General features: G+C 41.8%; 1 protein-coding gene across 3 annotated transcripts in view; it reads right to left on the bottom strand.

Annotated features, from left to right (window-relative positions):
- SH3RF3 (SH3 domain containing ring finger 3) overlaps positions 1-26917 on the bottom strand; it is a 684824-nt gene that overhangs the window by 256762 nt on the left and 401145 nt on the right. For 2 of the 3 annotated variants that reach the window (XM_077296584.1, XM_077296586.1), the window contains exon 4: positions 10042-10395. The exons of the other annotated variant lie outside the window; for it this stretch is intronic. In XM_077296584.1, coding sequence (XP_077152699.1) covers positions 10042-10395 — 354 coding nt within the window. The remainder of the gene's footprint in view (positions 1-10041; positions 10396-26917) is intronic. 3 annotated transcript variants of the gene reach the window in all.

Here is a 26917-nt window from a genome sequence, read left to right on the forward strand (position 1 = left end):
CCAATCGTAAATGTAATCCAAACCCTAATCCTAACTTTAGTCCCAACTCTAACCCTAACTTTAGCCCTAACCCTAACCCTAACTTTAGCCCCAACCCTAACTTTAGCCCCAAACCTAACCCTAACTTTAGCACCAACCCTAACCCTAGCTTTAGCTCCAACTCTAGCCCCAACACTAACCCTAGCCCTAACCCTAGCCCTAACCCTAGCCCTAACCCTAACCCTAGCCCTAACCCCAACCCTAGCCCTAACCCTAACCCTAGCCCTAACCCTAGCCCTAACCCTAACCCTAGCCATAACCCTAATGGGAAAATGGAAATAAATACATTTTTTTAATTTTATTATTTTTCCCTAACTAAGGGGGTGATGAAGGGGGGTTTGATTTACTTTTATAGCACTTTTTATAGTGGATTTTTATGATTGGCAGCTGTCACACACTAAAAGACGCTTTTTATAGCAAAAAAGTTTTTGCGCCTCCACATTTTGAGACCTATAATTTTTCCATATTTTGGTCCACAGAGTCATGTGAGGTCTTGATTTTTGCGGGACGAGTTGACGTTTTTATTGGTAACATTTTCGGACATGTGACAGTTTCTGATTGCTTTTTATTCCGATTTTTGTGAGGCAGAATGACCAAAAATCAGCTATTCATGAATTTCTTTTGGGGGAGGCATTTATACCATTCCACGTTTGGTAAAATTGATAAAGCAGTTTTATTCTTCGGGTCAGTATGATTACAGAGATATCTCATTTATATCTTTTTTTATGTTTTGGCGCTTTTATATGATAAAAGCTATTTTATAGAAAAAATAATTATTTTGGCATCGCTTTATTCTGAGGACTATAACTTGTAAATTTTTTTGCTTATGATGTTGTATTGTGGCTCGTTTTTTGCGGGACAAGATGACATTTTCAGCGGTACCATGATTATTTATATTCGTCTTTTTGATCGCGTGTTATTCCACTCTTTGTTCGGCAGTATGATAATAAAGCGTTGTTTTTTGGCTCGTTTTTTTTTTCTTACGGTGTACACTGAAGGGGTTAACTAGTGGGACAGTTTTATAGGTTGGGTCGTTACGGATGCGGCGATACTAAATATGTGCACTTTTATTGTTTTTTTATTATTATTTAGATAAAGAAATGTATTTATGGGAATAATATATATATTTTTTTCTTTATTTAGGAATTTATTTTTTTTACACATGTGGAATTTTTTTTTTTACTTTTTTACTTTGTCCCAGGGGGAGCCATCACAGATCGCTGATCTGACAGTTTGCACAGCACTCAGCGATCCGACTTACAGCGCTGCAGGCTTACCAGCGCCTGCTCTGGACCCGGAAGTAGTCCCTGCAGGACCCGGATGCAGCCCCGCAGCCATTTTGGATCTGGGGCCTGCAGGGATAGGAGGTAAGAGAGGCTTGGAGCAACGCGATCACATCGCATTGCTCCGGGGGTCTCAGGGAAGCCCGCAGGGAGCCCCCTCCCTGCGCGATGCTTCCCTATACCGCCGGAACACTGCGATCATGTTTGATCGCAGTGTGCCGGGGGTTAATGTGCCGGGGGCAGTCCGTGACCGCTCCTGGCACATAGTGCCGGATGTCAGCTGTGATAGTCAGCTGACACCCGGCCGCGATCGGCCGCGCTCCCCCCGTGAGCGCGGCCGATCGCATATGACGTACTATCCCATCGGTGGGAATTGAGGCCCACCCCACCTCGACGGGATAGTTTGTCATATGGGATTAAGGGGTAAAAAACATCAGCTTGGCGCACATAAAATAAGTCCTCACCCAACCCCAGATCACAAAAAATAAAGACGCTGCAGGTATCGGAAAATTTCGCATTTTTTTGTTTTAGCAAAGTTTAGATTTTTTTTACCACTTATATAAAAAATAACCTACACATGTTTGGTGTCTATGAATTCATAATGACCTGGAGAATAACAGATCAGTTTTAGCATTTAGTGAACCTAGCAAAAAAGGCAAACAAAAAACAAGTGTGGGATTGCACTTTTTTGAAATTTCACCGCACTTGGAATTTTTTTCCCATTTTCTAGTCATTCAAAAGTACAACTTGTCCCGCAAAAAATAAGCCCTCACATGGCCATATTGACGGAAAAATAAAAAAGTTATTGCTCTGGGAAAGAGAGGAGCGAAAAACGAAAAAAGCTGGGGTCATGAAGGGGTTAAGGGCAGCTGTTGAGCACTGGGTTCTCCCCAACTCACAAGGTTTGCTAAGATGGATACCCCGAAGGAGAGGCCAGAGCTTAACAGAGGATTCACCGGCTCACCAGTGGGCCAGTCTGACCCTAGAACACGTGGTGAATGGTACCTTCACTGCCCAGCATGTGGATTTCAATGATATCTGCATCCTCAGGATGCAGATACAGTTGAATTCAAGGGAGGGGTATGAAGCCACTCCGGTTTCTCCGGTTTCCTCTCACATTTTAAAGACATACTGATAGGGAATTTAGATTGTGAGCCCCATTGGGGACAGCGATGATAATGTCTGCAAACTGTAAAGCGCTATATAAATAGATTATTATTAATATTATGGAGGAACTAAGTTCGGTGAGCTTTTTTTCTTCTAATGTTGTGAGTACTTGTGAGGGAACTGTTTGAGCATGATGCTGATTGAGATGGCGACCAACTTCAGAGAACATAAAGGAATGCAATTCCCAGAGGGCCACCATGGGATTACATGATCTAACTTAAGATAAGTATACTATGAACTTCCAGATAGAAAGTAACTGCTAAATACTAGCTGAATTATATAAACTGGGGGACTACTTACAAGATTACAAAACAAACCAACCTGGATTGCCACTTTAAGCATTAAGAAGCTATAGCAAAGTAATAAAAGAAAATTAAGACACCAACATATTAAAACATCTATTTACTAAACATGTCATCATATTAGCTATGTGCATATTATATAATCCAAAATCCCAAAATTCCCAGCTGATTCTTGGACAACAAGATCAAATTTTGCCATGGACCCATTGGTTAAATATTACTTCCCTGGCAATCAAGATAGAGACACCAATACATAAAAGGCCTGATGTTTCAGCGTGAATAAATGATAAATGGATAAATAGCATCATTTGCAAAACAAGTTCATTTTTCTGGAAATGGCAACAATAATATTGATATCAGCAACCTATTTCATTGTATAAATTTGGCACAGGCTGAGCAAGGGTAATATTTTATATTGAACTGGACTGTTGAATAACTGGTACAATGAGTAAGTAGCAACACTACAACTAGCAAGCCATATGCTTCGCCTTTCCTAGAAAATGATATAACATTTTTCTATATCGATTTTGTGTAGCTGAGTTATTACTATTGGCCAAAATCTACTGTATAGTAGATATGTTTTTACTGTTGCTATATCATTCATCCAATATATCATTGTGTTCATTTATGTGCCGAAGTGAAAAAATTGCGGTTATTTATGAAACATCCTTCAAACTTTTTATATAATTCTGTCTCAAGAAGCTTTGGAAAGAAGGATATCTTACCGATGCATGAATGCATGTTCATGAAATCATTGCCAGGCTTTATCCTTTCATTTGACGGGGTGTACTCAAAAAAGCAGATGGATAATCAATGTGTTATAGGAAAAGACAGCACATTACTCAACCACTCGGCACGCACTCTTCATATGTTTAACATGATGCTGCTTTGTTTCCACCTTGTATGCCTTCTGTAATCCTGTTACTTTGTACCCCCTAAATCCCAATTGACAGACATTACAAATGTAGGAAACATTAAAGTTCTCTTTTAATCTTTCTTCCCTGGTATCTGCTGTTACCTGTCGTCAGGTAAATGGTATTAAAATTGGAAGCGTATCTCTGGCCTGCTAAAAGAAGATTAGTTCAGTGGAGCTTGTCAATGTTGTTATTGCATTAGACGATATCACACAGAACAGATGTATTGATGCATTTGCTGAATTAATGTGACTGCTACTTGGAAAGGCCTCCTCCTCCGCCTCTTCAGCGCGCTTCTCTCCACTCACGTTTTAGATGTCAGATGCAATTTGCGCAGTTACCTGAGTAAATTGCTTGCCACATATTAAAATGCCTCACATGCTTCAACTCAAGATGTCCACACGAGTGGGATAAAAAGCGACCTCATTAGATATGTGCATTCAACTGCTTGACTAAATATTAACGGACCTCGACCAGACCTGCATTTCTTTCTGCTTGGTTTATCAATGAACAAATTACAATTTCAAACTATTCAGTGTGACTTGTATTCAACAAAGATAAAACATATAATAATAATTTCCAGACATTTTCTCGAAAATTAGTAAAAAGATGGGAAACTTGGTGAATGCCGAAAATCACTTATTGGTATTTCTAAATTAAACTGTTAGAAACTGAATTATATTTGTTGGTGCTCATTCCCACAGTGATTGTCACAGTTGGCTGGACTAAACACAGACATATTGATTTCAATCATTACTTTAATACATACATTTTTTGTGGACCATTCTAACTTAAAAAAAAAACAATGAACATGTCCTATCTTGATGTCTTATTTTTGATTTTGATGATTTTCTGATCAAAGATCTTTGATTCAAGTCAATGGGCCCGTGAAAAAAAAAGGATAGAATTTATGTCAGCTGAATGGTGTCCCTTTTCACTAAGTAGTTTATGGAAGAAACTATGAATTATTACAACAAAAGCGTATTTAAAGCTAATTGTAAAAACTGATGCATGGACCAAATGTCAAACCAGCAAACACAAAAAAGCATTCTATATTTCACGTGGATGAAAAAAACTAATGTGAAACCTGCTGCTGAAATTTACTACCCTTAGCCAACACAGCTGAAATTACAAACTATACCTCCTCGTTTAATCATAATTCAGAAGCCACTGACCCCTCTTCCCAATTAACCTGTAATGTTTGCTTGCGAAATTACTCTTTGTAACACTCTACACCTACATACGATTGCTATAATTAATTTATTTATTGATATGAATCACTTCAACCTCAAAGCCTAAGGACATTTAGCTGGTATTTATGGCATGAGATAAAATTAAAAATGTGATATTGCTATAGTGATTATGTATCAAGTTGAAATATTGGCGTACACCGCAATATTTGTGCTTACTAGACAAGCTGTATATACCCTAGATTCTTACTTGTACTTAGACGGATATGTGGATTCTTGTTGGGCAATAGGAATCACAGTGTAAGGGTACCGTCACACAGTGAAATTTCCATCGCTACGACGGCACGATTCGTGACGTTCTAGCGATATCGTTACGATATCGCTGTGTCTGACACGCTACTGCGATCAGACATCACGCTGAGAATCGTACGTCGTAGCAGATCGTTTGGAACTTTCTTTCGTCGCTTGATCACCCGCTGACATCGCTGGATCGTTGTGTGTGACACCGATCCAGTGATGTGTTCGCTTGTAACCAGGGTAAACATCGGGTAACTAAGCGCAGGGCCGCGCTTAGTAACCCGATGTTTACCCTGGTTACAAGCGTAAACGTAAAAAAAACAAACAGTGCATACTCACATTCTGGTGTCTGTCCCCGGCGTCTCAGCTTCTCTGCACTGTGAGCGCCTGCCGGCCGGAAAGCGAGCACAGCAGTGACGTCACCGCTCTGCTTTCCGGCTATGGCGCTTACACAGTGGAGAGAAGCAGAACGCCGGGGACAGACACCGGAATGTGAGTATGCACTGTTTGTTTTTTTTACGTTAACGCTGGTAAACAGGGTAAACATCGGGTTACTAAGCGCGGCCCTGCGCTTAGTAACCCGATGTTTACCCTGGTTACCCGGGGACTTCGGCATCGCTCCAGCGCCGTGAATGCAAAGTGTGACCGCAGTCTACGACGCTGGAGCGATAATCATACGATCGCTGCGACGTCACGAATCGTGCCGTCGCAGCGATGGAAATTTCACTGTGTGACGGTACCCTAAGATCACTAGAGGTACAATTATTTCAGCAGGGGGCACTTAGCTTAATAACAGTAAGAAACACTGGTTTATTAGAAAACAGCAGAGGACCTTATGCATGACGAGTATATGGTCATTATAGAGCTCATTATAGCATACCTTTTAATGCCCACCTATAGCTGAGGACATTATTGCATACTATCTAATGGACATTACAACATAATTTTAAAAGGTATATATCATCAAAATCATTTTTTTCAACAATTGAAAAAAAAGAAAATATTAATATATTTTTTTAAATATTTACAATTTTTTAATGGTAAAAAATATGAAAAATAATTTAATTTGTGTTATATTTTCAATTTTTAAACACTGGGATGTTAGCAGCTGATATTTGTCATGAAAACCTAGTAAAATGCTAGCTGCTCTATGACTGCAGTAAACGTATGTGGGCAGGAAATGCTCACACATGTGTGATGTCACTACTCCACTCCCCTTCTGGGTGTTCTGAAAAGGATAAGAGAGGATGATATTTAGGGTCACAGTGCAGAGTCATTATGGGTGGCTATGGAGGTTCTCTTTCTGTATGGGGGGCCTCATTCTGTGTGAGGGGCTGTAGGGGCCCATTACACTGAGTAGGGCGCTCTGGAGCCCTTATAGTGAGTAGAGTGATGTGGGACCCTTATACTTGGTAGGGGAATGTGGGGCCCTCATACAGAGTACAAGGATGTGCGGGCCCTCATACTGAATAGGAGGCTGTGTGGGCCCTTATAATGAGAAAGGGGCCATCATACTGAGTGGGGGCATTATGCTGCCAGGTCATCATACAGTGTGGGGGGCATAATACTGTATGAGTGTGTGTGTGGAGGCACTATGGGGATATCATACTATGGGGGGGTATTTCAGAGACATCATGCTGTGGAGATATTATACTGCGTTCGTGACACTAAAGGGGCATACTTTGCTGGAGGCACTGTGGAGTAATTATAATGTATGTGTTGGGTGAAACTGTGGGGGAGGAATCATTGTGGAGAAATGTATTCACTGCTGGATGAAGTCACCACCCCAGTTCTGGTGCCTGGATCTGATGAACATTTACTGGTTATTACTGTGATCTGAGCTCTGCAATGACATGACTGCTCCGCTCAGATCACAGTAATTACCAGAAAATACTCACCAGGTCTGGCACCAGGACTGCAGTGATGACTTCATCTAGGGATGAAAACCTATCATTGGATAACTAACTGCTGCAAAGCTGGTTCCCGGACCTGTCCTTACCACTCATTACTGTGATCTAAGCACAGCAGTGACATGACAGCTCCACTGAGATCAAAGTAATTACAGGTAAATTGAAACCAACTGGGCTACTATAAAATGGTGTTGGGCTCCACCTACAGCTGTTAACTGGGCACACAAATGGGCGTGCCCAGTTCAAAATTTATGCAGCGACAGTATAGGAGATATGGTTGGATGCCAACCGCAGTCTGCAATGTCATGACACAGCCAGTAGCTGAGTTAAAAAGTTTTTAAAAAAAACATTACACCATTTTAACCCCTTACTGACATCGGACGGGATAGTACGTCTGATGTCAGCTCCCCTGCTTTGATGCAGGGCTCCGCGGTGAGCCCGCATCAAAGCCGGGACATGTCAGCTGTTTTGAACAGCTGACATATGCCCGCAATAGCGGCGGGTGAAATTGCGATTCATCCGCCGCTATTAACTAGTTAAATGCCGCTGTCAAACGCAGACAGCGGCATTTAACTAAAGCATCAGGCCGGGCGGCCGGAAATGACGGCATCGCCGACCCCCGTCACATGATCGGAGGTCGGCGATGCTTCTCCATTGTAACCATAGAGGTCCTTGAGACCTCTATGGTTACTGATCGCCGGTAGCTATGAGCGCCACCCTGTGGTCGGCGCTCACAGCACACCTGATTTTCTACTACATAGCAGCGAACAGCAGATCGCTGCTATGTAGCAGAGGCGATCGTGCTGTGCCTGCTTCTAGCCTCCCATGGAGGCTATTGAAGCATGGCAAAAGTTAAAAAAAGTTTTAAAAAAATGTGAAAAAAATAAAAAAAATATAAAAGTTTAAATCACCCCCCTTTCGCCCCAATCAAAATAAATCAATAAAAAAAAAAAAATCAAATCTACACATATTTGGTATCGCCACATTCAGAATTGCCCGATCTATCAATAAAAAAAAAGCATTAACCTGATCGCTAAACGGCGTAACGAGAAAAAAAATCGAAACGCCAGAATTACTTTTTTTGGTCGCCGCGACATTACATTAAAATGCAATAACGGGCGATCAAAAGAATGTTTCTGCACTGAATTGGAATTATTAAAAACGCCAGCTCGGCACGCAAAAAATAAGCCCTCAACTGACCCCAGATCATGAAAAATGGAGACGCTACGAGTATCGGAAAATGGCGCAATCTTTTTTTTTTTTTTTTTAGCAAAGTTTGGAATTTTTTTTTACCACTTAGGTAAAAAATAACCTAGTCATGTTAGGTGTCTATGAACTCGTAATGACCTGGAGAATCATAATGGCAGGTCAGTTTTAGCATTTAGTGAACCTAGCAAAAAAGCCAAGCAAAAAACCAGTGTGGGATTGCACTTTTTTTGCAATTTCACCGCACTTGGAATTTTTTTCCCGTTTTCTAGTACACGACATGGTAAAACCAATGATGTTGTTCAAAAGTACAACTTGTCCCGCAAATAATAAGCCTTCACATGGCCAAATTGACGGAAAAATAAAAAAGTTATGGCTCTGGGAAGGAGGGGAGTGAAAAACGAACACGGAAAAAAGAAAAATCCCACGGTCATGAAGGGGTTAATTTTATACACTAATAAATAAACCGCTACTGTATTTAAATAACTAAACACCATATAAATCTAAATCACAATACACATGGACTCACTGCAGGTGATCAATGTCCCTAAAATGACTGTTAACCTTACAATGATGGGTGAATAAACCTTATAAACATTGTCATCTTCATTCATCATATCTACTTTATGTTGTATGACTATATCCTCAAACTGGCACAATGTTACCAGTCTTGGAATTATGCGATGTTACATTATTTATGAGATCCTTTTGAGATAAATGCAAGCCTGCACCCTGCCAAGCATCTGTCAAGAATAGCTAATTGTTAATAATATGATCGCAGCCTCCACCATCTGAGACCTGACATTCTAAGCACCATCGGGCATACATGACACAAGAGAGGCTCCATTATAACAATTACTGCTGTTGCATAACAACCAAGTTTATGCCTTTTAGGAGACATTAAGAAACAAGCTTAACGTTTTTCATGCAAAAGTTTCTTCTTGTAGAAAAGGCTATGAAACAGTATAGAAAAGCAGAAGATACACATAACTAACAATCATATTGAGCATTGTTCCTGTGACCCCAACCTTAATTTAGATAGATACTGATACAATATTTAATACATATTTGACCTTGCGCTTCCACAGGACTAGATCAATTAGGAAAAAAATATTAAATCTTAAGAAATAAAACAATTAAACAGATTACCAATAAACCGAGTATCTTTGAAATGTTATTCCTACAAACGGTTAGTAAGGTGCAGTGTATAAATCAAGTACTGCACTTGCCCATGCATTAAGGACAAAGGCAAAAAATAGTCAATGGAAATAGCAGGGTGTAAGTAGGTCTGGGATTTCTAAGGATTAGGTCCACCTATATGCAGGCTTTAATAAGCATTACATTAAAGTTAATAAATTATAATTTATGTGACTAGTTAACCTTCCAACAGCCATGAATAACAAGGAGAATCAACAGAATATTATAATGTGATCCTGCTTATGCTGTCATAATGAGGGCAGCACAGGTTTAGTATTAGAATATTTTATACATTAGATTTAATAGTAGTAGAGATATACATGCAAAAGAGACTTGAAAGAAAGCATGTTGAGATTCCCATAGTGGGCACATGTATGAGGGATACATGTATGCATTACGCAAAAAATTAATCGCACAGCACAGGCAACACACTATAGTTATAGATTGCAAATATTGGCTACTTTTCTCCATACGCCATTTGTACGGGCTCCTAGTAGTTAGTTAAGCCCTCATGTGGCTGTTCTAGAAACAGTTACCTGGACTGGTGCACTGGATGAAAGTTGAGCCATGCCTCCGATTCTGGCAGCAGCGCGAGGATCACTAGAACTGATCAATACTGGAGCACTAATTTCCATGGAATGCCTGTTATTCATGGCATGGGAGGATTTGTGCGTCATACTGAGGGCTGTGAATGAGTGTCGTTTCTTGGCATTCTTCTTGATGTCGACATGCCTCTGGTTGTCACTGACAACTCCGGTATTGTTAAGAATGGGAGTCTGGGTCACACTCAGTACCATGTTGGCATCAACAGAGACAGGGACCTCATAGCCTGGTGCTGGGGATAAGCTTGTCTTGTCCTTCTCAATAAGTTGTTTGGCTGCCTCGTTCAGCTGAGTGCAAGGAACATTAAGGGGAAAGAAAAAAAAGAAAATAAATTAAATGGCTGTCAAGTTGTATCCTGGTGCCTATATTTCCGTGCCATTTGCTGAAAGCAGATACAAAGTGAACACAGTAATTAAAAAATCTAAAAAGGTGTAACAGTAAATTATCTGCATTATTATCATTATTAGTTACTGTATTAACCAAAATGCTCCAATTACCGTTAGCCAAAATATCCAGATATGACAACTGTAAGATTAAAAAAGATCTAACGACCTCAGGTATTTTCTTATTTTTTTCTATAAAAGCCTCGGCAAACCTAGAATAAGGTTTCCTTGGCTTTAAAGGGAATCTTTCACCCCCTGGGATGCTTTTGAGCTATCACTAAACGTACAGATAATAGGATGGTTAAACTAGGTTTTACCTGTATGCCTCATAACTGCGGTGTAGATGTTGAGAAATTTACTTTAAATTTTTTATGTTAAAGATTTTGTTCCAGGCTCTGGGGTGCATGGTGCATGGAAGAAATCCCTGCTCCTATCTTCATTACAATAGCACCCCCTTCCCATGCACAGCATACTGCCCTGTGCCGTACAGTTGGGCCGCCGTAATCCCGCGCATGCGCTGTACACTCGAGTGGTTATGGGTGCCTTCTCCGCCCTTTTATGGGCAGTGTATTCATCCTGCTTCTGCGCAGGTGCTTGTGAGTCATGCGCAGTAGAAGGATGAAGACACGAGGGGGGCGCTATTGTAATGAAGAGAGGAGGCAGGGATTTCTTGCAGGAACAAAATCATTAAAATAAAACATTAAAAGTGCATTTCTCAACCTCTAGACCGCAGCTATGAGGCATACAAGTAGGACTAGTTTAACCATTCTATTACCTGTATGCCCATAGTAATAGCTTAAGAGTGTCCAGAGGGTGACAGATTCCCTTTAACAATGATGGTGGAAATCCAGGCCAAAATTGTTTGGTTTACTTTTTGTTTCATAAACCAGTAAAAGATTCATATATGCACAAAAATAATAAATTTTGTCACTAAGACTGCCTATTCTTTAAGGAATTGCTAGGTGAAGGAAGCCATTGCATGGAAGAAGCTTCTATTCAACCCCAAGTACAGTAGGAAGCCTGTTGTTATTTGACTTTTATTATAGCTGCCTCTAAACGTTGACTAGAAAGCCAACTATTTTCTTCCTGGCAGTAAGCCTCTTTGCATTGCTTTCTCCTTAGCACAATTATTCTCTCACACCATAAAACATGTTTTGGGACATTCATGAAGAGTTATACACTCTCAAAGTCATATTCCATACTTCATATTTGCATTGGAGGCTCCATTTGTAGCCTTCTGTGCATTTTGGTTTGATTTGATGGGAAGACTGTTGCTGTATGCACACTACAATTGTACTCAATAAAAACTTTGTAAGTCTATAAGGTCCAATGGGCATCAATCGTAATCCACATTGTGACAGATATGGTAGGACATAGTGAAACACTGTCGGCACAGATTCATTTTACCACATCTAAAACTGAACAGGTGTCAAAATGATGCTACTTTAGCTGATTAATGGATAATAAAGGCTATAGATACCATATAACACTTTTTTCAGTTGTATGAATGAATAAAACAAATTTTAAATGTTTTTATTACAACGTTTCTGATTGCTACGTAGAGCTTGCATGTAATGCACTACAGTGCAGGCTGCTGGATCTCGTTCTTTCAGCATTCTACAAAATAGGTACAAAACCTTCGAGAAGACAAATTATACATGGCAAATTAAATTGAAACATTTGATAATTTGCCATTTAGACAAAAGTAGTTGGAAGGGTCATGGCTGACAATTGGATGAATAAGTATAAATAGTCTTTCTCGCGGTTAAAACCAGTTTAATTTCTATTTATTTCACCTGATTTTTTTTCGCTTTTAGGAAATAGAATTTAAAGTTGTGCCAAGATGACAACCGCTTTACAAATAAATGCTGTTCCAGTGATTAGATGACTTCCTTCGATCTTACTTCTCAATCTTTCGCCAAAACTCTGTAGTAGCTGGATGCACAATACATGCACGGGCTAGATAAGGAGGAGCAAGAGATGCTAGTAGTGAGTGGCTCTTTGTAGGAGTTTGGAAAAGTGGATTGCCCTTTATCTTAACCATATGTATCCATCTGTCAATGGGTTGTCTTCCTTAAAATGAAAATTCTTTATTTGCCTCTCTATTCAATGTCAACAAAAATCTGAAAAGCAGCTAAACTGCTGCCTGCAGCACATTAAAAGTGCTTTAAAGTAATTTTCCTACTTATCATCTTAGTAACCGGTCAGTTATTTACATATACTGCACTTTCCTAACATAGATTTGATACGTTATGCATGACATATAGTGAAAACCTCACAAATTGATGCTTTCAGTGTTAAATATGATATGTCATCTACAGATATTAGGTTACTATGTGATATGGGTAGTCTCTTCTGGGAATTGTGCCAGCATTTCCCACCTTCTAATGCAAGATTAAGTAAATGTAATGCATGTTCCCTCCAGCTTAGTTGGTCGTTTTGAAGCCCTTATAGAAAAATTACATTTTCTTATGCCATAAATTTGTATGTCCAGGGCGCTGGGTGTATGCAGGAAAAAAAAGATCAGCGCAAGTTTTAATGGTGATCTCATCATCTAAAGACAATGGGAAAAACGTTAACATGAAAACGCAGTTATCTCGGCAGAATCTGCCATGAGAAGTACTTTACCCACTCGCACTTTCAAGCTTAACTGAGATGAAATGCCAGAGTGTATAAAACACTTTGACTGCTTTAAATGCCACATTTTATCAGTAGCCATTAAAGCACTACACAAGCTTTTGCGGAACTGAAAAACAGCATCGGCAGGAAATTACTTGTGTGTTATCACCTATGTGAACAGTCTCAGTCCTCCTTTCCGAAATCAGACAAAATTGCACAATTATAAACAGGGTATGCATGTGTCACTCATTACCAGCTAAGTCCACTAATTCAGTTAATTTGAAGCCCGCCACATCTGTATATGTCGCAATTAAAATTTGCTTTCTAAAGTATAGCATCAAGACTATAACAAATGCCCTGCTTTTGATTTCTTTGCAGACAATTGTTCCTAAATTCTGGCAGTATAATAGATTACTTCTTGAGATTCTTTTGTTATATGTTCTGCATTCTCACTCTGTGTATTATGTCTGAGATTCCTCCAGAGGACTGGGGAGATTATTTGCAATCTGTATTGAAAACTAAGTTGTGCCATTTTGAATTTTAAGAAGCTCCTTCACACCCCAGAGAGCACATTCACGTCATAGTCCTGATTTCCAGAGCTCTTCTTTTAGCAGACAAACACATCTTATCTACCAATAGACTAAGAACAGGACCTTAAAGGGAACCCATCATCTTATTCACTATGCCCAAACTGCAGGCAGCATAAATCAGAGCGTGGCTGGGTGACTGCAGCCAGTTATATTTTTCTCGGAAACACTCTTGCGTATCAGAAGAAATATTGATTAGGGGACCACAGCCGGAGATCAGGAGGCCATAGCCAGAGCTGACCGCTGCCAACATTCAGCTCTTCCCAACACTGCAGGTCTTCTAATTACCCGCAAACACAGTTTGGGAAGCATGAATCGGATGGCAATTTCCCTTTCAAGTAAAACTAAACCAAAAAACTATATACCGTATTCAGGTGTAAGTCAATTTAGTCATATTAACCCCCTTCACCTCGAAGCCTGTTTTCAACTTCCCGACAGCACCAATTTTTACAATTCTGACCACGGTCACTTTATGAGGTTATAACTCTGGAATGCTTCAACAGATCTCGGTGATTCTGAGAATGTTTTCTCATGACATATTGTACTTTATGTTACTGGTAAAAAAATTTCGATATGACTTACGTTTATTTGTAAAAAAATAAAAATTTGGGGAAGATTTTGAAATTTTCAAACTTTTAGTTTTTATGTCCTTAAATAAGAGAGATGTGTCACACAAAATTGTTAATAAATAACATTTCCCACATGTCTACTTTATATCAGCACAATATTGGAAACATAATTTTTTCTTGCTAGGGTTATAAGGGTTAAAAGTTGACCGGCGATTTCTCATTTTTACAATAAAATTTGCAAAACCATTTTATTTAGGGACCACCTCACACTTGAAGTGACTTTGAGGGGCCTATATGACAGAAAATGTCCAAAAGTGACACCATTCTAAAAACTGCACCCCTCAAGGCACCCAAAACTACTGTTTGGGCACATAGCAGAGCTCGGAAGGGAAGGAGCGCCGTTTGACTTTTCAATACAAAATTGGCATGTCGCGTTTCGAGAGTCCCTGATGTGCCTAAACAGTGGAAACCCCCAAATCTTAACTCCAACCCTAACCCCAACACACTCTCAACCCTAATCCCAACTCTAACCATAACCCTAACCACACCCCTAACCCCAACACACTCAGGAGAAAACTAAACTTAAAATAAATTTAGCGCACTGGTGCACGCAGCGTCGCTCTGGTGGACACCACTAACCGCCCTAACTAGGGACAGGTAAGCGCACTGGTTGCGCACGGTGCCGCACTGGCTAACGCTGCTGATAGACGCTATAGATTGTGCCTGATGCTGGATGGCACTAACTGGCGCTAGACAGCTCCAACATTCACGAGTATTCATCAACACTTTGGATGGGTATGATTCGGAGCTTTCACCAGAACAGGCATAGATCCACACACACACAATAACTGATTTATACTAGCGCATGGCCGTGCGAACCTTTTATAGCTGTAGCTCCCAGGACCTTCCTAGTGATCCAATAGGAGCCGCTACAGGACCTGAGCATGTGACCCCCGACCTCCAATGAGAGGTCGACCCGTGGGCATGCTCAATAGGGGAGAAGCAGGACATAGTCCCTGGAACGTCAGCTCACCACTGATCAGTGCTGGGTACAAGGGCTGAGCCTGGAAAGGCAGAAGTTACCAAGCGCACAGTATCAGCTTGACCCAGACACTGGGATCGATGTCTCTGCTGAGCAGGTTCCACTGCGGCTTTAGGAGAATGGGAGACCACAGCGGACTTGGTTCGAGATTCCCCCTGTGTAGTGGCGGGAACTCGACACACCTAACATGGCCTCGCTACACTCAAAGGCAGCAATGAGCTGTGGAGCCCAAATTTGCTCAACAGGCTCCCAGGACCTGTCCTCTGGGCCATGACCCCTCCAATCCACCAAATAGAATTTTTTGCCACGGACCACCTTACACCCCATGATAGCGTTCACCTCGTAATCATCCATGGACGAACCAGATGTCCCAGCAGATGACTCAAAAAACCGGGACATGTGAACGGGCTTTAAGAGGGAGACATGAAAGGTGTAGGTGATACCCAGGCATGAAGGAAGGGCCAGACGATAGACCACAGGGTTAACCTGTTCCAGAACCTTGAAGGGGCCTAAGGTGCAAACTTAGTGGACTCAACTCGCAGCCTGATATTACGGGCGGAGAGCCACACTAAGTCGCCAGGAGCAAAGGTCGGAGCGGGGCGCCGAAGTGCATCGGCAGAGACCCTCATTCTCTCCTTGGAGGTCACAAATGCCATGTGCCTCCACAGCCCAGTCTGCCACCCTGGAGTCGGTGAAAGACATGGGCATGGGCACCAGAATCCGCAGATGCTGGCCGTAGTTAAGGAGGAATGGGGCCTGTCAAGTGGAGTCTGCTACGGCATTGTTCACCGCAAACTCCACCCACAGTAGCAAGGATGCCCAGTCATCCTGCCTGGCTGAAACAAAATGTTGCAGGTATGTGACCAGGGTCTGGTTGGCCCTCTCTACCAACCCATTCATCTCGGGATGGTATGCTGAAGAGAGATACAGCTCGATGCTGAGTAGACAACAAAGCTCTCTCCAGAACCGAGACACAAACTGGGGACCCCGGTCACTGACAATTTTGTCTGGCATACCGTGTAGGCGGAAAACGTGTTTAATAAACAACGCCGCCAAGGCCCATGCAGAACGTAGCCGTGAGAAGAGGCACCAAGTGCACCATTTTGGAAAAATGGTTGGTAACTACCCAAATAATGGTGCAGCTACAGGACTTGGGTGAGCCCACCATGAAGTCCATTCTGACCATTTCCCAGGAACTGTCCACCACCGGCAAAGGGTAAAGTAACCCAGCAGGCGGTTGTCGAGGGGACTTATCCTTGGCATAGGAGACACATGCCCGAATATAGTCTCCGATGTCCGGGCCATATGCGGCCACCAGTACGTCCTCGCCAGGAGCTCAGATGTCCTCTTAGTCCCAAAATGTCCACTCACCCTTGAGGAGTGGGCCCAAGAGAGAACCTCCGGTCACAAATTAGGTAGAACAAAAGTCTTGCCTGGATGCACAGACTCTAGCAAAACCAGGGCCACAGTCCTCAGGCTCTCAGAAGGGACAATAAGCCAAGGCTCTGCCTCCTCTGATGACAATAAAGAGCGGGAGAGAACACCAGCATGAGTGTTCTTCTCCCTGGAGAGAAAATGGAGGGTGAAGTGGAACCGGGAGAAGAACAGGGACCATCTTGCCTGGCGAGAGTTTAGCCGCTGGGCAGTTTGTAAATATACCAAATTTTTGTGGTCAGTGAATACTTGGAAGGGATAGCGAGCCCCCTTCAGGAGGTGTCTCCACTTCGAAAAGGCCAACTCCATGGCTAGCAACTCCCTGTCCCTGATGGAATAATTCCTCTCTGCCGGTGAGAAGGTCTTGGAGAAGAAGAAGGATGACCTTGAGCATACTTCTGGAAGAAGACTGCTCCAGTACCAACAGAAGAGGCATCCACCTCCATGATAAATGGTTTATTAACATTGGGTCGATGTAAAATGGGAGCGCAAGCGAAGTGTGACTTGATAGAGCCTTGGAGACCTCCTCCGACCACAATTTGGGATTAGCTCCCTTCTTGGTGAGGGCAACCAGGGGAGCTACCAAGGTTGAGAAGTGGGCAATGAGCGGGAGATAATAGTTGATAAACCCCATAAAGCTCTGCACCGCTTTAAGAGAATGGGGTTCCTGCCAGTCCATCACAGCCTGTAGCTTGGCAGGATCCATGGCCAACCCCCGGGCGGAGATGATATAGCCCAGGAAGGGCAAGGACTCCTGCTCAAACACACACTTCTCCAACTTGGCATACAGGGAGCTTGCCCGTAAGAGGTCGAAGACTTTGCAAACATCTCTTCGATGGGAGTCTATATCTGGAGAGTAGATGAGAATATCATCCAAATAGACTACGACCAAGGTGGTGAGCATATCCCGGAAGATATCATTCAGAAAGTGTTGGAAAATGGCAGGAGCATTACAGAGCCTGAAGGGCATCACCAGGTATTCATAGTACCAGTCCGTGGTGTTAAATGCTGTCTTCCATTCTTCCCCCTCATGGATGCAAATCAAGTTGTAAGCACCCCGCAGATCAATCTTAGTAAATGCCCTCGCCACCCACAACCTATCGAAGAGCTCAGATATAAGTGGCAGAGGGTACTTATTCTTAACGGTTATGGCATTAAGACCCCTGTAGTCTATGCAGGGACGTAATTCTCCGTTATTGTTCTGCACGAAGAAGAACCCAGCCCCTGCGGGTGACACTGACATCCTAATGTATCCTCTTGCCAGATTCTCCTGGATGTACTGAGACATTGCCTTTATCTCCGGGAGAGATAATGGATAGACTCGACCCCGGGGAGGCTCAACACCAGGCAAGAGGTCAATAGGACAGTCATAGGGGTGGTGAGGCGGAAGAGTCTCCACAGCCCTCTTGGAGAACACGTCTGCATAGGGCCAATAGTGCTTGGGGAGAGAGGAGAGATCTGCGGGTACCTCAGTAGTAGCAACCTGAATGCACTCCCTCTGACATCTACCCTCACAAGATTCACTCCACCCCAAAATTCTCCCTGTGGACCACTCAATATGAAGGGAGTGGTACCGTAGCCAAGGTATCCCTAATAGGACCTCATCAATTCCCATGGGAATGACAAGTAAAGAGATAATCTCCTGATGGGATGGCGACATAGACAGAGCAAATGGGATGATCTGGTGTGTTATCTGTGAGGGCAGTGTCGACCCATTCACCACTCGTACGGTCACTGGTTTGGCGAACATCACAAGGGGTATTGCGTGCCGTTGAGCGAAGGCAGAAGACATGAAGTTGCCCTCCGCCCCAGAATCCACGCAAAGCTCTACCATATGAGTGGATGGGCCTATGGTAATTGTCCCCTTGAAGGACAGTTTGGAGGAAAACGTTGCCGTGTCTAGTGTACCTCCTCTTACAACCACTAGACGCTGACGTTTTTCCGACCGCTGGGGACTGCTGGCAGACAGGACAGACCTTGAGTGCATGAGCGGTCTGGGACTTAGACACCGCTTGTGTCACCTCCATGGTCTCATGTGGCTCAGATGCCTGAACCAGAGATTCCGAAACCTCTGCCTACACTGGGCTCGCTCCACCCTTCACTCGTTAAAACGAAGGTTGATGCAGGTAGATATTGCTATTAGCTCTTCCAGTGTGGCAGGAATCTCCCTAGTGGACAAAGTGTCCTTCACATGGTTAGCTAGTCCCCTCCAGAATACAGAGATGAGGACTTTATCTGGCCACTCCAGCTCAGATGCCAAAGTGTAAAAGTGGACAGCAAAATGGCTGACCATGGACAAACCCTGTGTCAATGCCAGCAGTTGGAGTGCCGTATCATGGGTGAAACGAGGTCCCAAAAACACCTGCTTCAGAGTGCTCAAGAACCGCGGAGCACTCTGCACCACATGATCGTCGCGCTCCCACAGCAGCGTAGCCCACTCCAATGACCTGTCCGACAGGAGGGATATAATAAATCCCACCTTAGCTCGCTCCGTGGGAAAACGTGCAGCCAGGAGCTCAAGATGTATAGCACACTGGCTCACAAATCCCCTACACAGCTTACTGTCACCAGCAAACTTGTCTGGCAACAGGAGACTGGATAATATCAGAGCAGGAGTGGCAGTGGACAAACTAGCTGCAGCCACGCTAGCAGCCTGAACAGCAACTGTTTAGAAATCCACAGCTGAGGTTGTGCGCTCGAGAGCAGCCAACCTGCCCTCCAGCTGCTGGATGTACCGCTGTAGTCGCTGTTCATCCGCCATTACTAGCCAGACCCTGGTGCTAGTGTAATGTTAGGACTGGCGGAACGCACCAAATATAAATAAGTGGCGATATGAGATGCGTTCGCAGTCCGGGGTCCACCATGCAGAAAAGACACCTGCTGCTCGGTAATGACAGACTATATGGCAGTATTAAGAGAAGACACACATGGGTTAGCTTCAGCTGGTATGAAGGAAGCAAACCCTGTTGCGTCACAGGGCCACGATACTGCACAGAGAGCGCAAGCAAGGAGTCACAGAACTCTGCCCCAAGGCTCAGGGTAAGAGTCCCTCGAGACCTCTTGCCCTCAACACCACTACAGTGGTGTCAGGAGAAAACTAAACTTAAAATAGATTTAGCGCACTGTGTGCGCACAGCGTCGCTCTGGCAGACACTACTAACCACTCTAACAAGGGACAGGTAAGCGCACTGGTTGCGCACGGTGCCGCACTGGCTAAAGCTGCTGATAGATGCTATAGATTGTGCCTGATGCTGGATGGCACTAACTGGCGCTAGACAGCTCCAACATTCGTGAGCATTCATCAACACTAGTGATGGGTATGATTCGGAGATTTCACTAGAACAGGCATACATCCACACGCACAATAACTGATTGATACTAGCACATGGCCATGTGGTCATGCGAACCTTTTATAGCTGTAGCTCTCCAGGACCTTCCTAGTGATCTAATAGGAGCCGTTACAGGACCCTGAGCATGTGACCCCCGACCTCCAATGAGAGGTCAACCCGTGGGCATGCTCAGTAGGAGAAAAGCAGGACATAGTCCCTGGAACGTCTGCTCGCCACTGATCAGTACTGGCTACAAGGGCTGAGCCTGGAAAGGCAGCAGTAACCAAGCGAACAGTATCAGCATGAGCCAGACACTGGGATCGACGTCTCTGCTGAGCAGGTTCCACTACGGCTGGAGGAGAATGGGAGACCGCAGCGGAACTCGACACCCATAACCCTAACCCAAATTTAAATAGATACATTTTTTTATTTTATTATTTTTCCCTAACTAAGGGGGTGCTAAAGGGTGTTTGCTTTACTATTTATAGTGGGTTTTTGTAGCAGGTATTTATGTTTGACAGCTGTCACACACTAAAAGAAGCTATTTATTGCAAAAAATAGTTTTTGCATCACCACATTTTGAGAGCTATAATTTATCCTATAGTTTATCCATATTTTGGCCCACAGAGTCATGTGAGGTCTTTCTTTTTGCAGGACGAGTTGACGTTTTTATTGGAACCATTTTCGGGCACAGGACATTTTTTGATTGCTTTTTATTCCGATTTTTGGGAGGCAGAGTGAACAAAAACCAGCAATTCAGGAATTTCTTTGGGGGGGGGGGCGTTTATACCATTCTGGATGTGACAAAATTGATAAAGCAGCTTTATTTTTCTGGTCAGTACGATGACAGTGATACCTCATTTATATTTTTTTTACATTTTGGCGCTTTTACAAAATAAAAACTATTTTATAGAATAAATAATTGCTTTTGCATCGCTTTATTCTGAGAACTGTAACTTTTTTATTTTTCTGCTGATGGAGCTGTGTGGCAGCTTGTTTTTTGCGGGACCAGATGACGTTTTCAGCAGTACCATTTTTATTTACATCTTTCTTTTTGATCGCATTTATTGCACTTTTTGTTCGGCAGAATGATGATAAAGCATCGTTTTTTGCCTCGTTTTTCATTTTTTTTTCATGGTGTTCACTGAAGGGGTTAACTAGAGGGACAGTTTTATAGAGCGGGTCGTTACAGATGCGGTGATACCAAATATGTGTAGTTTTATTTTTCTTTTTATTTACATAAATAAATGGATTTATTGGAAAAATATTTATTTATTTTTTCTTTATTTGGGGATTTATTTATTTTTTTAAATAGTTTTACACATTCTACTTTTTTTTTTTAACTTTATAACATTATCCCAGGTTGGGACATCACTATATTACATCAGATCTCTGATCTGACACTTTGCATGGCACAGTGTCAGATCAGCAATCTGACAGGCAGTGTAGGAGGCTTGCCAGCACCTGCTCTCATCAGGCGATGACAAGCTACCTCACTGAAGGACCCGGAAGGACCCCGCAGCCATCTTGGAGCCAGGAGTCTCCATGGAGACCATGGGAACAACGTGATTGCATCACGTTGTTTTGGTGGGAGAGAGTAGGGAGTCCCCCCTGCGTGATTATTCTCTATGCTGTTTTCACTACTGACAGCGGCATCAGAGGGGTTAAATGCCCACAATCGGCGCTACCACCGATAGATGTGGTGCTCACCGCGAAACCGTGCGATCATGCCACCGTACTAGTACAGCGGTTTACGCAGTTCCTGCAGAGCAGTATTAGTAAGGTGCACATCCACCACAATTTTAATATATAGAGCATATAAAGTATATGTATCTGGCTGAGAACCTGGACTGTTTGGCCATTACATTAGGGCATAAGAGTGGCCACCTGATGGTAGCAACTGGTATTTTGCTTTCTTCAATATTAATATGAGTGCAGTAAGCTAGGGCACATGCCATTCAAAGATGAGGAAATCTTTTGAACTTCAATTTTATATGCTTCAGCAAATTAAAAAAAAATCAATTCATGGAGAAACCATTCGAAATTAATCACAAAAACGACGATTGCCCTGAAAAGATGAATATACCACTCTGGGTTCTCCTAGGACTGCATGTGATACCTTGTAATCTTATCTTGTAATGTTATTGCAAACACATACTTAGTATTGTGAAAGTAACCATTTCATATATGGCAGCAGGTAAATGCATGGTAATTGTTCTTCCCTTTTATGCTGTAACACACCATTAACGTTTAATCAGTATGTTATAGCTTAAACTCCCTATATCTATTGCTAAACTGTGAGCTGTGATGTCCTATCACTATCCATATTCACCCCAAATGGCTACTGCATTCCCTGCTTCGGCTTTTATACAAGCTATGACAGTGCTTCCTTATTACCTACTCTACATAACGTAATGTGAAAGCTGCAAGGCATTATGGGGAAGGCCATCTAGCTGTATCCAACATCATGTGAACCTTCTCTGGCTGATGCAATCTTCTGCAAAGTGTAAAATTGAGGTGCGCATTTTTAGCAATTCATGGATATCGAATTGCAAAATATTCAAATTAGCTGAGATCAAGCAAATTCTTAAAAATTCCACACAAATTCGATTTGCATCAAATAGATTGGTTTATCTCTAATGCCCATGTTTGCAGAATTATTTTATTGAAAAACGTAATTTGCTGTCCCTGTTTTTCACAAATTCTCTATTCTAGATCATTCTATCATTTTAGGTTTATTTTTTACATTTTAGTGGAGATTATTGTTTGACCGTTCCAATTTCTGAGATTTATATCAACTCCACCAAAAACATTTGTCTATTAATCTAGACTAAAGTCTTCTAACTTGCTACCGAACTTTTTTCTAAGTGATTTACCAATTTTTGTTAAACACAAATTTTATTACTGTCAAGATTTTGGTGATTATTGAGAATTTTCATTTTGTTTTTAATATGTGGCATAGTACAGAAGAAATCCTTAGCAAAACCTGTGCAATCACCAAATCAGGCTACTACATACTGTACAGTCATGGCCAATGGCCTTGACATTGTATTTCTCCCAGATAATTATTGCAATTACATGTGTTTTGTTATACACATGTTTATTTCCTTTGTGTGTATTGGAACAACATGAAAAAAACAGCAAAAAAGGGCAAATTGAGCAAAAATTCACACAAAACTCCCCAAATGGGCCATTCTACTGCATTGATGCAGTAATTATGCAAAAGGAGCCCCGACCAAGTACTGAGTGCATTTACTGAATATACATTTCAGTAGACCAACATTTCGGATGTTAAAATCATTTTTCAAGCTGGTGTTATAAAGAATTCTAATTTACTGAGATAATGACTTTTGGGTTTTCATTGTAATCATCAACATTAACAGAAATAAACACGACATACATCACTCTAATCTAGTCTACTATATGAGTTTCACTTTATGTATTGAAGAACTGAAATAAATTAACTTTTGATGATATCCTAACTTTGTGAGAAGCACCTGTATATTTCTAGCCCTGCCATCAAAGGAAAAGGAGCCAGTTAGAGGGCCCTGATACATTCTAAACAGTATGCTAATCCCACCGAAATCAGCAGGTTCTGGGTTTTTTTAAATCTAAAGTGTATGGCCAATTTTCGTTATAACTGGATCTACTGGTGATCTGTAAAGTAGTATATGATATGTAAAGACATCAGTGACACTACTACATTTACTGACTCAGTTATTGGGCTTTTCTAAGATTCCCAAATAAAAAGATTTTAAAACAATCACATATCCCAAGTGTACTCTGAACAACCAGATGGTGCGAATTTTCCCTTTAAACTGATGTTATACATGGAACGCTGCTTAGATTTATTGAGCTCTTTCACTACACATATAATTCTAAGAAAACTGATCTTTTGTGGATCAATAAAACACCCTTCACATAGAGGGATGATTTATTATCTCACACATGCTGTTTTCATGTTTCATATTGATTTAAGATAAACCAAAGACTATTGTAAGGCTGTGCATTATTACTTATCTGAAATCTACCTAGTATGAAAGCTGATACACCCAACCTTAAAAATACATGACAAGTGTAAGTACTGCAGGGTGACATCTCACAGCTAGTGACTGTGAAAATAGTAAAATTCTACTAATTAAAATTTTCATCTTGATAATGAAAGTTCATAGGGAGCATTTTAAAGCCCAACTCTACTAAAATTCACATACCAGTATGACCACAGTTTTTACAGAATAGGTGTTGAGTTCCCGCCTCTGCACAGGGGGAATTTCGAACCATCTCCGCTGCGGTCTCCCATTCTTCTCTAGCCGCAGTGGAGTGTGCTCAGCAGAGATGTCGGTCCCAGTGTCTACCTCAGGCTGATACTGGATGACTGGTTACTACTGCCCTTCAAGGCTCTGTCCTTGTAGCCAGCAATGTTCAGCAGCGAGCAGGTCTTTCTGGGACTAAGTCCTGATTTTCCATTACTGAGCATGACCACAGGACGACCTCCCATTGGATGTCGGGGGTCACATGCTCAGGTCCTGTTGCGGCTCCTATTGGTCCATCTGGTAGGTCTTGTAGCACTGCCGCTATTAAAGGTTCGCATGGCCTTTCCTGTGTCTTGGGATTGAGTTCTGAGACTCCTTGCTTGCGCTCTTGGTGTGGTACCGTGGCCCTGTGACACAACAGGATTCGCTTCCTTCACACAGGGTGAAGTTAACCCGTGTGTGTATCCATATTATACCGCCATATAGTCCGTCATTACTTAGCAGCAGGTTCCATCTCTGCGCGGTGGACCCCGGGCTGCGAACGCACCTTACCCTATGTTTCTAATTATTTGGTGCGTTCTGCTAGCCCTAACAATAGGTTGTCGCCATTCATGGCATATTGTTAGAATAACAATGTCTGATCAGCAAAGGATGATTACTGTGACTCACTTCCTTCTAGATCAAAATGGCTGCCGCATTAGGAGAGTTGTCCCCATTTTTACATAGTTGCTCAATGTTAAAAGTGCCTTATTAAGCAATTTTGTTTAAGATAAATATTAGCTAACCTTCATTAGTAATGCTTATCTAATACAGTACTATAAAATAAAGCAGGGGGGAATTATTAGGTAAAAAAAGTGCAGTGTGGTGGGCAGTGTCACATAAAGACCCCTTTATAGTACAAAATCACTGATTTACTTAAAAGCAATGCATTTCAAATGAAGAAGGAATTGAGGAAGAAGTCAAACTGACTTCAAAACGCGTTGCTTTTAAGTAAACCTGTGATTTTGTGTTATACTATGTTCTTTATATGACAGTGCCAACCACATCACACTTTTGGCTATTGTTGTAATATGTACATCATGGAAATTGGGGTAATCATTAACACTGCTTAGGAAGGAATCCAGTAACTTCTGACTTAAGTGTACATTTTCTGAAAGGTTCAATGGATTATTTTGTAAGCAGTGCATTGTTGTTGAAGTATATAATTTGTCTCTTTTTCTTCTTGTTTTTTACACAGGTGGCCACGTGGTCAGCCGTTGACTTTAATGGAGCCTTCATAAAAGAAAAAAGCTACCAGGACAATAGCTACTTCATTTTAACGATTGACATGGTTATAGTTGAAAATTGGCAACAATTTGTAGTGATACGTCACCATTGTCTCATCTTGATCAACCCCTTAAATCTGGTAATCATCAGGAAAGCTGAGATACAAAAAGAAGTTTGATGGCAACCTTACACAGTTGAGCTCATATACTATCCTTGTGAATTTGTGACAATCAAAGCTCTGTTTAATAATTCCAAAATGAATTCTGACAATGTCATACATTTTTTTCATTGATGTCACAGCCATTAAAAGAATCGGTTTTCAAGGCTCTACTTTTACATGTTTTAGTTGTATGGACCTAGGTGAATATGTTGAAGACAAGTGGGAAACCATAATGCCCAAATTTTAAGATTTTACTTTTCCTTTAGATAGGAATTATAAACATAATATCTAAGGTTACTTATGGAGACAGCTAAGATAAACATCCATTTTGATGTTAAAATTTTGTTTTTAATGTATTTTTGAAGCAGGTATTGAGGTCATTTCTTATTTTTTGTGATACTGTAAAGACAGAAGCCTGACATTGCATCACTGCACCATTGACCTATTATATGCATTAGGACTTTGGTTGTCCTCATAATAATAATAATAATAATTTTATTTATATAGCGCCAACATATTCCGCAGCGCTTTACAACTTATAGAAGGGACTTATACAGACAACAGACATTACAGCATAACAGAAATCACAGTTCAAAACAGATACCAGGAGGAATGAGGGCCCTGCTCGCAAGCTTACAATCTATGAGGAAAAGGGGAGACACGAGAGGTGGATGGTAACAATTGCTTTAGTTATTTGGACCAGCCATAGTGTAAGGCTCGGGTGTTCATGTAAAGCTGCATGAACCAGTTATCAGCCTAAGTATGTAGCAGTACAGACACAGAGTGCTATTAACTGCATAAAGTGTATGAGAACATGATGGAGGAACGTGATTATGTTGTTGTTTTTTATTAATAGGCCACACAGGGATAATTAGGTTAATGCGTTGAGGCGGTAGGCCAATCTGAACAAATGAGTTTTTAGTGCACGCTTAAAACTGTGGGGATTGGGGATTAATTGTATTAACCTAGGTAGTGCATTCCAAAGAATCGGCGCCGCACGTGTAAAGTCTTGGAGACGGGAGTGGGAGGTTCTGATTATTGAGGATGCTAACCTGAGGTCATTAGCAGAGCGGAGGGCACGGGTAGGTTGGTAGACTGAGACCAGAGAGGAGATGTAGGGTGGTGCTGAGCCATGGAGTGCATGGAGATCCTCATGATCTCTGATTT

The sequence above is a fragment of the Ranitomeya variabilis genome, chromosome 3 (assembly GCF_051348905.1).
Source record: "Ranitomeya variabilis isolate aRanVar5 chromosome 3, aRanVar5.hap1, whole genome shotgun sequence".
NCBI lineage: Eukaryota > Metazoa > Chordata > Amphibia > Anura > Dendrobatidae > Ranitomeya > Ranitomeya variabilis.